The following is a 12,356-nucleotide window of genomic DNA, read 5'->3' as shown; positions in this document are numbered from 1 at the left end:
GATTCGTCGTCTGGACAATGGTGAGTCAATAAGAACAGTCGCTAAAGACTTGGGTGTTGGTGAGGTTACCGTCGGAGATTGGAGGAGGAAGAGGGCTGAGTTAGAAAAATGGGGTGCTCAGAGCTTAAATTCCAATTGCAATTCAGAGAGAAAAAACGTTTAAAAAGTGTGAGTATGAAAAAACTTCCGAGGCTTTATTCTTATGGTTTTCGGAAATGAGAGCAAGGGGAAGTCCAATAAGTGGGCCTATTTTGCAGGCAAAAGCGCTAGATTTCCATAAATCTTTTGGCGATGGCGATGAACCTTTTACCGCTAGTTCCGGGTGGTTAATGCGATGGAAGAACCGTTATGGAGTGCGGCAACTTAATATATCTGGGGAAAAACTTTCAGGTAATGAAACTGATGTGACAGTTTTTGAAGAAAAAATAAGAAAATTGATTTTGAGTGAGGGTCTTACATCCGATCAAATATTCAACTGTGATGAGACAGGCCTTAACTTCAGAATGTTGCCCTCAAAAACTTTAGCCAGTCAGCAGGAAACATCAGCTCCTGGGTATAAGAAATCTAAAGATCGAGTTACAGTTTTAGGATGTGCCAATGCTGCAGGAAGTTTGAAACTCAAACCAGTTGTAATAGGCAAGTATAAAAAGCCACGTGCTTTTAAAAATACTAATGTGGACACATTTCCCAGCACATACACAAACCAGAAAAACGCATGGATGGACTCGCGGATTTTCAAACAATGGTTTTTTGAGGAATTCGTTCCAGTCGTTGAAGCTTTCTTGGAGAACAAAAAACTCCCTCGCAAGGCCCTTCTTATTCTTGACAACGCTTCGTCCCATCCAGATGCTGATGAGCTAGTCAGCGATGGCATTAGAGCCTTATTTTTGCCTCCAAACGTTACTGCCCTCATCCAGCCTCTAGACCAGGGAGTTCTAGAAACTTTTAAGCGAAACTACAAAAAGAGGCTGCTTAGAAATCTACTGGAGAAGCTAGAGGACGGGCTGGGTGTCACTGATGCTCTCAAGTTAATCACAATGAAAGATGTTGTCTACTGGGTGTCAGAAGCTTGGGATAACGTTAGGGAGGACACTATAAGAAGGTCATGGCGCAAACTTTTCGGAATTGAAAAGGCAAGCCGCCAAGAGACAGCTGCTCCTGAAAACCAGCCAAGAGCATGTCCTCCTGAAAATGAAGAGCTTGTGAATCTTTGTAACCACCTTCCAGTGGCTGAGCCCATCAGTGCAGAGGACATCAGTGAATGGATCAATGGAGATGAGGATCAGGCCCTAACTGATGACGTGATTATCCAGATGCTCAACCAACCAGAAGATGATGACAAGTAAGTTTTTGATTTTTTATTTATGCAAAATTTTAACATAAAAACATAATCCAACATCAATTTTTTAACACAACTACAGTATATTTGTTACACTTTAGTTAAATGTTGCCCATTCATCAATCCAAAACTAATTTCATACCAATTCCAACTGCTGCCTTTTGATTGCGTTACGGTTACGTAAAACAAAAGTTTTTTTTACAGCGATGAACCTGATGGGGCGACTGAGAAAATATCACATACAGAAGGTCTAAGAACGATCGAGGGAGCACTGGCATACATTGAACAACAAGAAACCGCAACAACAAACGATTTAGTTTGGCTGCGACGCTGGCGCAACAGGGCGGCTAGCCTAAGATCCTCTAATCTAAGTCAAAAAACAATAACTGATTTCTTTGGGAAAAAAGATTAGCTTACTTTGTTTATTTTTGTACAATGTACAGTAAATTAATTTTCATTTCTTTGATTTAATTTTGTAAACAGGAATACTGTACTGTAACTAAACTTCTGTACATTGTGTAGCCTATATCATACGTATTCAGTTGTGCAATAAATTGAGTGTTATATTAAAACAGTGTTTAGTATTGTGAGTGTTACCGTTTCCTCTCACGTTTTATTGCGTACTAATAACATTTCTTGTACTAATAAACTAAACAACAGTTCAGTTAATAACTTTTGTTCATGTTTTAGTATATCTTGAGCTATTTTTAGCCCCGGTAACGATTTTTAGGTTACGTTCCGTGTTATCCGAGGTTCGCCGTATCCGAGGTACCCTCGGTCCCAATTACCTCGGTTAACCGAGGTTCTACTGTACAGATTGGGTCTGTTGGTAATCCATTCATTGTTACGATCACGTGCACCTAGCGCACATTCCCACGGTCTCTAAACTATATTGCCCATCATAAAAGTCCATTGTAGTATAAAGGGCAGTGTTTAGAAATGTTTGGTAAAAATCAATCAATTAGAAGACCGAGGACTTGCACTACGCACCTGAACACACTGCTCAGTACAGATTGGGTCTGTTGGTAATCCATTCATTGTTACGATCACGTGTATCTAGCGCACATTCCCACGGTCTCTAAACTATATTGCCCATCATAAAAGTCCATTGTAGTATAACGGGCAGTGTTTAGAAATGTTTGGTGAAAATCAATTCTTAGAAGACCGAGGACTTGCACTACGCACCTGAACACACTGCTCAGTACAGATTTGGTCGGTTGGTAATCCATTCATTGTTACGATCACGTGCATCTAGCGCACATTCCCACGGTCTCTAAACTATATTGCCCATCATAAAAGTCCATTGTAGTATAAAGGGCAGTGTTTAGAAATGTTTGGTGAAAATCAATTCTTAGAAGACCGAGGACTTGCACTACGCACCTGAACACACTGCTCAGTACATATCAAGGAAGCTAGAATACAAGGTAGGGTTCAGAAATGTTTGGTGAAAATCAATTCTTAGAAGACCGAGGACTTGCACTACGCACCTGAACACACTGCTCAGTACATATCAAGGAAGCTAGAATACAAGGTAGGGTTCAGAAATGTTTGGTGAAAATCAATTCTTAGAAGACCGAGGACTTGCACTACGCACCTGAACACACTGCTCAGTACATATCAAGGAAGCTAGAATACAAGGTAGGGTTCAGAAATGTTTGGTGAAAATCAATTCTTAGAAGACCGAGGTCTTGCACTACGCACCTGAACACACTGCTCAGTACAGATTGGGTCTGTTGGCAATCCATTCATTGTTACGATCACGTGCACCTAGCGCACATTCCCACGGTCTCTAAACTATATTGCCCATCATAAAAGTCCATTGTAGTATAAAGGGCAGTGTTTAGAAATGTTTGGTGAAAATCAATTCTTAGAAGACCGAGGACTTGCACTACGCACCTGAACACACTGCTCAGTACATATCAAGGAAGCTAGAATACAAGGTAGGGTTCAGAAATGTTTGGTGAAAATCAATTCTTATAAGACCGAGGACTTGCACTACGCACCTGAACACACTGCTCAGTACAGATTGGGTCTGTTGGTAATCCATTCATTGTTACGATCACGTGCACCTAGCGCATTCTATAGTATAGGATAATTTTTGTTAAAAGTTATTTAATTTACTTTTTACAGATGCCGAAGCAGTCAACCGTTAAACCAGACGAGATTATTATTCGTGCATCTGAAGAATCCGCCATTTTAAATAAGAATGGGGAAGTACCAGGTTCATCTCATGAAGTTTGGAAAAAGATTTCTGGTAAACTTGAATCAAGAATAACTCCAAAAAATGTGTATACTATTGTAAGGGCCAATCGGAACAATGTACTGACTTCAATTAAAAAAAAACTAGGTGTTTGCAACTATTCAACTAAGAAAAGACCCTTGCTTTGTCCAACTGATAATGACGACAAAAACTCTTCATCATCATCCGACCAGGAACTCACATAACAGTTTAGTACCACCTCAAAAAACTTTTAAGGTGTTCATACCTTATGAAGATTTTGAAGCAATGCAGCCAGTTGTACTCTAAAATGAAAAGTAAAAAGCAGGGAAAATTGAGACATGATTTGGGCTGAAAAAATTGCACATCTTATATGGGATCAACACAAACTCCCTTGCCCCTTTGCTGTAAAAAAACTCACAAGCAAACGTCGATTCGAGATATTATATAACAGTCAATGCTTACTGCACAGATTCCAAATGTAAAAATTTAGCTTAACGAATTATAGCACACAAACCCGTATCAGGATAACCTGTTGAAATGGAATGGAGATGTGTAGATACGCGTGGCATAACGAACTCTACTAAAAGATATCTTAGAGGTTCGATTAGAACTGAAGTGGGAAAGAAACTTGCCCACTCCTCGTGTACAGTGTTCCGTCGTCACGCTGCTGATGAACTAATGGATATTTGTGACCAGCTAGAACCTCCGACTTTGTATAGAGATCATGTACTTCGGAAGGCTAAACAGGAGTTCAAGGATTTACAGTACAATGTAGTTCATGGGAACGATCCTGTTTTGTGCTTAGAAGTAATGAAACATAATCAACCCCATAGTGGTTCCATTCATGATATTTCTCTTGATATGTTATTTGTTCACTACTATACGCAGATGCAATTACATACATACAAGATTCTGTGTCGATCTAATTATGTTATGCTCATAATTGACGCTACTGGTTCACTTGTTAGGACAATTGAAGGGCTTAGTGGATGAAGGGGTTATGTTACATTTTTTGAGAATATGAGATATTTCAGTGGATGAAGGTGTTATGTACCAGTGCTATGTCACATGACCAGAATGTTAAAAAACAGACAGAAATGACAGATATTAGAAAGATGAAGGGGCTATGTTACTTTGAATGTTATATCCATAGAGGATGAAGGACACATGTGCCAATAAAACCCCTTCTTCCACTAGGGCATGGACTGGAAATAGAAACATAACTTTTCGGAGATGCTTTCTTCGGAGGAAGGACGGGGAATGCAATGACATACCACAAATGTTCACAAGACGAGACTATCCAATACGTTGAAACCTGATCCCTTTACGTACGTATATAAATATTGCTAAATATTCTTTAGGGCACCCAACAATCTACTTAGGAGTCAAATAATGTTGTGAACGAGAGATGCAGGTAGAGGGTCTGCTACAAACCAAGGTGCTTCCACAAAAAAATCTTTACCATTCGGTACTTGCAACTCGAATGAACAACAAACTGATGTTTGTACTATGTAAAGTCTATGGTGAAAAACTCAACAGTGCAGAATGCGTTCAGAGTGATGAGAATAGAGCTTTCATTGGAACATTGATGATGGACGAAATAAGAAGGTCTGTAGAGAAAGGGTACGTTATAGGGGGCAATACTTGATTCACGCTCAAATAATACTAAACCTAGTACAAACTTCATTCTTAAACTTATGACCATGATTTTAACACTAAATAATTTTAAGTTTCGAGAAGAAAATTATCTTTAAACTAAATGAACTGCTATGGGTACACGGATGGCTCCTTCTTATGCCAATATTTTTATGGGTTCAGATACATAGATGACATTTTTATAATATGGCAACACGGTATCAAAACACTTAAAAGACTTTCTTTCTAATCTCAATAAATTTAGTATTTTAAACTTTACATGGTCTATCTCACCAGATAAACTCATTATAAAGGTCTGCCATTAACACCATATTTGCGGACCACATTCATTGTTACGATCACGTGCATCTAGCGCACATTCCCACGGTCTCTAAACTATATTGCCCATCATAAAAGTCCATTGTAGTATAAAGGGCAGTGTTTAGAAATGTTTGGTGAAAATCAATTCTTAGAAGACCGAGGACTTGCACTACGCACCTGAACACACTGCTCAGTACAGATTGGGTCTGTTGGTAATCCATTCATTGTTACGATCACGTGCACCTAGCGCACATTCCCACGGTCTCTAAACTATATTGCCCATCATAAAAGTCCATTGTAGTATAAAGGGCAGTGTTTAGAAATGTTTGGTGAAAATCAATCAATTAGAAGACCGAGGACTTGCACTACGCACCTGAACACACTGCTCAGTACAGATTGGGTCGGTTGGTAATCCATTCATTGTCACGATCACGTGCATCTAGCGCACATTCCCACGGTCTCTAAACTATATTGCCCATCATAAAAGTCCATTGTAGTATAAAGGGCAGTGTTTTAGAAATGTTTGGTGAAAATCAATTCTTAGTAGACCGAGGATTTGCACTACGCACCTGAACACACTGCTCAGTACAGTAGAACCTCGGTTAACCGAGCCTCGCTTAACCGAGACTCCGGGTTAACCGAGGCCGTCCTCGGACGATTTTTTTTTTATTTAAAAAGCAAAAGAAACACGCACAAAACTACGTACAGTAATGAGCGTTTGGGTGCTCCTTTTATCGCAATACGCACGCTAGCCTGCAATGCGTTAAAACTACTGTACAGTAAATTGTTGGCAACTGTTGTGTTTCCCTCGGCCAAATATTTTGCGTAGCTTAGCGCTTATTCTTTGCCGAATGCATACGGCACTGTCACCCGACACCGCTCGCCAGAGCAGCTGCAGGTGTTGTAACCCGACACCGCTCGCCGCCGGACCAATGCGAACTGTTTCAATGCCGAGACGCGACTGAGCCACTCGCTCTTCCCCCCACCACCCCGATTCGACTCCGTAGCTTATTGCGCATCTAGTGGGCTGTCCTGGTGTACAGCTTCAGCTCGGATGTGTTCGTGCATCATCGGTCTGCCCGAAGACGCCATTTCGTCTCAGTGGCAGTCCTTTGTTTACTTTTACAAGTCAAGTGTCTATCACTGTTTTTTTATTGTGTGTTTTAAGTGCAGTTACAGTAGGTGTAAATGAGTGCTAAACGCAAAAACGTGTCGTTGTGTCCTTAGAGACTAAACTAAATGCGATTCGTCGTCTGGACAATGGTGAGTCAATAAGAACAGTCGCTAAAGACTTGGGTGTTGGTGAGGTTACCGTCGGAGATTGGAGGAGGAAGAGGGCTGAGTTAGAAAAATGGGGTGCTCAGAGCTTAAATTCCAATTGCAATTCAGAGAGAAAAACGTTTAAAAAGTGTGAGTATGAAAAAACTTCCGAGGCTTTATTCTTATGGTTTTTCGGAAATGAGAGCAAGGGGAAGTCCAATAAGTGGGCCTATTTTGCAGGCAAAAGCGCTAGATTTCCATAAATCTTTTTGGCGATGGCGATGAAACCTTTTACCGCTAGTTCCGGGTGGTTAATGCGATGGAAGAACCGTTATGGAGTGCGGCAACTTAATTATATCTGGGGAAAAAACTTTCAGGTAATGAAACTGATGTGACAGTTTTTGAAGAAAAAATTAAGAAAATTGATTTTGAGTGAGGGTCTTACATCCGATCAAATATTCAACTGTGATGAGACAGGCCTTTAACTTCAGAATGTTGCCCTCAAAAAACTTTAGCCAGTCAGCAGGAAACATCAGCTCCTGGGTATAAGAAATCTAAAGATCGAGTTACAGTTTTAGGATGTGCCAATGCTGCAGGAAGTTTGAAACTCAAACCAGTTGTAATAGGCAAGTATAAAAAAAGCCACGTGCTTTTAAAAAATACTAATGTGGACACATTTCCCAGCACATACACAAACCAGAAAACGCATGGATGGACTCGCGGATTTTCAAACAATGGTTTTTTGAGGAATTCGTTCCAGTCGTTGAAGCTTTCTTGGAGAACAAAAAACTCCCTCGCAAGGCCCTTCTTATTCTTGACAACGCTTCGTCCCATCCAGATGCTGATGAGCTAGTCAGCGATGGCATTAGAGCCTTATTTTTGCCTCCAAACGTTACTGCCCTCATCCAGCCTCTAGAACCAGGGAGTTCTAGAAACTTTTAAGCGAAACTACAAAAAGAGGTCTGCTTAGAAATTTACTGGAGAAGCTAGAGGACGGGCTGGGTTGTCACTGATGCTCTCAAGTTAATCACAATGAAAGATGTTGTCTACTGGGTGTCAGAAGCTTGGGGATAACGTTAGGGAGGACACTATAAGAAAGGTCATGGCGCAAACTTTTCGGAATTGAAAAGGCAAGCCGCCAAGAGACAGCTGCTCCTGAAAACCAGCCAAGAGCATGTCCTCCTGAAAATGAAGAGCTTGTGAATCTTTTGTAACCACCTTCCAGTGGCTGAGCCCATCAGTGCAGAGGACATCAGTTGAATGGATCAATGGAGATGAGGATCAGGCCCCTAACTGATGACGTGATTATCCAGATGCTCAACCAACCAGAAGATGATGACAAGTAAGTTTTTGATTTTTTTATTTATGCAAAATTTTAACATAAAAACATAATCCAACATCAATTTTTTAACACAACTACAGTAATATTTGTTACACTTTAGTTAAATGTGTTGCCCATTCATCAATCCAAAAACTAATTTCATACCAATTCCAACTGCTGCCTTTTGATTGCGTTACGGTTACGTAAAACAAAAGTTTTTTTTACAGCGATGAACCTGATGGGGCGACTGAGAAAATATCACATACAGAAGGTCTAAGAACGATCGAGGGAGCACTGGCATACATTGAACAACAAGAAACCGCAACAACAAACGATTTAGTTTGGCTGCGACGCTGGCGCAAACAGGGCGGCTAGCCTAAGATCCTCTAATCTAAGTCAAAAAAACAATAACTGATTTCTTTGGGGAAAAAAGATTAGCTTACTTTGTTTATTTTTGTACAATGTACAGTAAATTAATTTTCATTTCTTTGATTTAATTTTGTAAACAGGAATACTGTACTGTAACTAAACTTCTGTACATTGTGTAGCCTATATCATACGTATTCAGTTGTGCAATAAATTGAGTGTTATATTAAAACAGTGTTTAGTATTGTGAGTGTTACCGTTTCCTCTCACGTTTTTATTGCGTACTAATAACATTTCTTGTACTAATAAACTAAACAACAGTTCAGTTAATAACTTTTGTTCATGTTTTAGTATATCTTGAGCTATTTTTAGCCCCGGTAACGATTTTTAGGTTACGTTCCGTGTTATCCGAGGTTCGCCGTATCCGAGGTACCCTCGGTCCCAATTACCTCGGTTAACCGAGGTTCTACTGTACAGATTGGGTCTGTTGGTAATCCATTCATTGTTACGATCACGTGCACCTAGCGCACATTCCCACGGTCTCTAAACTATATTGCCCATCATAAAAGTCCATTGTAGTATAAAGGGCAGTGTTTAGAAATGTTTGGTAAAAATCAATCAATTAGAAGACCGAGGACTTGCACTACGCACCTGAACACACTGCTCAGTACAGATTGGGTCTGTTGGTAATCCATTCATTGTTACGATCACGTGTATCTAGCGCACATTCCCACGGTCTCTAAACTATATTGCCCATCATAAAAGTCCATTGTAGTATAACGGGCAGTGTTTTAGAAATGTTTAGTGAAAATCAATTCTTAGAAGACCGAGGACTTGCACTACGCACCTGAACACACTGCTCAGTACAGATTTGGTCGGTTGGTAATCCATTCATTGTTACGATCACGTGCATCTAGCGCACATTCCCACGGTCTCTAAACTATATTGCCCATCATAAAAGTCCATTGTAGTATAAAGGGCAGTGTTTAGAAATGTTTGGTGAAAATCAATTCTTAGAAGACCGAGGACTTGCACTACGCACCTGAACACACTGCTCAGTACATATCAAGGAAGCTAGAATACAAGGTAGGGTTTCAGAAATGTTTGGTGAAAATCAATTCTTAGAAGACCGAGGACTTGCACTACGCACCTGAACACACTGCTCAGTACATATCAAGGAAGCTAGAATACAAGGTAGGGTTCAGAAAATGTTTGGTGAAAATCAATTCTTAGAAGACCGAGGACTTGCACTACGCACCTGAACACACTGCTCAGTACATATCAAGGAAGCTAGAATACAAGGTAGGGTTCAGAAATGTTTGGTGAAAATCAATTCTTAGAAGACCGAGGTCTTGCACTACGCACCTGAACACACTGCTCAGTACAGATTGGGTCTGTTGGCAATCCATTCATTGTTACGATCACGTGCACCTAGCGCACATTCCCACGGTCTCTAAACTATATTGCCCATCATAAAAGTCCATTGTAGTATAAAGGGCAGTGTTTTAGAAATGTTTGGTGAAAATCAATTCTTAGAAGACCGAGGAAGGTCTTGCACTACGCACCTGAAACACACTGCTCAGTACATATCAAGGAAGCTAGAAATACAAGGTAGGGTTCAGAAATGTTTGGTGAAAATCAATTCTTATAAGACCGAGGACTTGCACTACGCACCTGAACACACTGCTCAGTACAGATTGGGTCTGTTGGTAATCCATTCATTGTTACGATCACGTGCACCTAGCGCATTCTATAGTATAGGATAATTTTTGTTAAAAGTTATTTAATTTACTTTTTACAGATGCCGAAGCAGTCAACCGTTAAACCAGACGAGATTATTATTCGTGCATCTGAAGAATCCGCCATTTTAAATAAGAATGGGGAAGTAGTACCAGGTTCATCTCATGAAGTTTGGAAAAAGATTTTCTGGTAAACTTGAATCAAGAATAACTCCAAAAAATGTGTATACTATTGTAAGGGCCAATCGGAACAATGTACTGACTTCAATTAAAAAAAAAACTAGGTGTTTGCAACTATTCAACTAAGAAAAGACCCTTGCTTTGTCCAACTGATAATGACGACAAAAAACTCTTCATCATCATCCGACCAGGAACTCACATAACAGTTTAGTTACCACCTCCAAAAAAACTTTTAAGGTGTTCATACCTTATGAAGATTTTGAAGCAAATGCAGCCAGTGTACTCTAAAATGAAAAGTAAAAAAGCAGGGAAAATTGGAGACATGATTTGGGCTGAAAAAATTGCACATCTTATATGGGATCAACACAAACTCCCTTGCCCCTTTGCTGTAAAAAAACTCACAAGCAAACGTCGATTTCGAGATATTATATAACAGTCAATGCTTACTGCACAGATTCCAAATGTAAAAATTTAGCTTAACGAATTATAGCACACAAACCCGTATCAGGATAACCTGTTGAAATGGAATTGGAGATGTGTAGATACGCGTGGCATAACGAACTCTACTAAAAGATATCTTAGAGGTTCGATTAGAACTGAAAGTGGGAAAGAAAACTTGCCCACTCCTCGTGTACAGTGTTCCCGTCGTCACGCTGCTGATGAAACTAATGGATATTTGTGACCAGCTAGAACCTCCGACTTTGTATAGAGATCATGTACTTCGGAAGGCTAAACAGGAGTTCAAGGATTTACAGTACAATGTAGTTCATGGGAACGATCCTGTTTTGTGCTTAGAAGTAATGAAACATAATCAACCCCATAGTGGTTCCATTCATGATATTTCTCTTGATATGTTATTTGTTTCACTACTATACGCAGATTGCAATTACATACATACAAGATTCTGTGTCGATCTAATTATGTTATGCTCATAAATTGACGCTACTGGTTCACTTGTTAGGACAATTGAAGGGCTTAGTGGATGAAGGGGTTATGTTACATTTTTTGAGAATATGAGATATTTCAGTGGATGAAGGGTGTTATGTACCAGTGCTATGTCACATGACCAGAATGTTAAAAAACAGACAGAAATGACAGATATTAGAAAGATGAAGGGGCTATGTTACTTTGAATGTTATATCCATAGAGGATGAAGGGACACATGTGCCAATAAAACCCCTTCTTCCACTAGGGCATGGACTGGAAATAGAAACATAAACTTTTCGGAGATGCTTTCTTCGGAGGAAGGACGGGGAATGCAATGACATACCACAAATGTTCACAAGACGAGACTATCCAATACGTTGAAACCTGATCCCTTATACGTACGTATATAAATATTGCTAATATTCTTTAGGGCACCCAACAATCTACTTAGGAGTCAAATAATGTTGTGAACGAGAGATGCAGGTAGAGGGTCTGCTACAAACCAAGGTGCTTCCACAAAAAATCTTTACCATTCGGTATACTTGCAACTCGAATGAACAACAAACTGATGTTTGTACTATGTAAAGTTCTATGGTGAAAAACTCAACAGTGCAGAATGCGTTCAGAGTGATGAGAATAGAGCTTTCATTGGAACATTGATGATGGACGAAATAAGAAGGTCTGTAGAGAAAGGGTACGTTATAGGGGGCAATACTTGATTCACGCTCAAATAAATACTAAACCTAGTACAAAACTTCATTCTTAAAACTTATGACCATGATTTTAACACTAAATAATTTTAAGTTTCGAGAAGAAAATTATCTTTAAACTAAATGAACTGCTATGGGTACACGGATGGCTCCTTCTTATGCCAATATTTTTATGGGTTCAGATACATAGATGACATTTTTATAATATGGCAACACGGTATCAAAACACTTAAAAGACTTTCTTTCTTTCTAATCCTCAATAAATTTAGTATTTTAAACTTTACATGGTCTATCTCACCAGATAAACTCATTATAAAGGTCTGCCATTAACACCATA

The 12,356-nt window shown here is 39.6% G+C and overlaps 1 protein-coding gene across 1 annotated transcript; it reads left to right on the top strand.

The window, feature by feature from the left end:
• Positions 1-632: 632 nt before the first annotated feature.
• LOC124370386 (jerky protein homolog-like) lies at positions 633-1,837 on the top strand. The gene is made up of 2 exons (XM_046828670.1): positions 633-1,342; positions 1,544-1,837. The coding sequence occupies exons 1-2, from the start codon at positions 720-722 to the stop codon at positions 1,749-1,751; spliced, it is 831 nt and encodes a 276-aa protein (XP_046684626.1). The 5' UTR covers positions 633-719; the 3' UTR covers positions 1,752-1,837.
• The last annotated feature ends 10,519 nt before the right edge of the window (positions 1,838-12,356 follow it).

The sequence above is a fragment of the Homalodisca vitripennis genome, unplaced genomic scaffold (genome assembly GCF_021130785.1).
Source record: "Homalodisca vitripennis isolate AUS2020 unplaced genomic scaffold, UT_GWSS_2.1 ScUCBcl_120;HRSCAF=1255, whole genome shotgun sequence".
Classification (NCBI taxonomy): domain Eukaryota; kingdom Metazoa; phylum Arthropoda; class Insecta; order Hemiptera; family Cicadellidae; genus Homalodisca; species Homalodisca vitripennis.
This window is presented reverse-complemented; position numbering and strand designations above follow the sequence as displayed.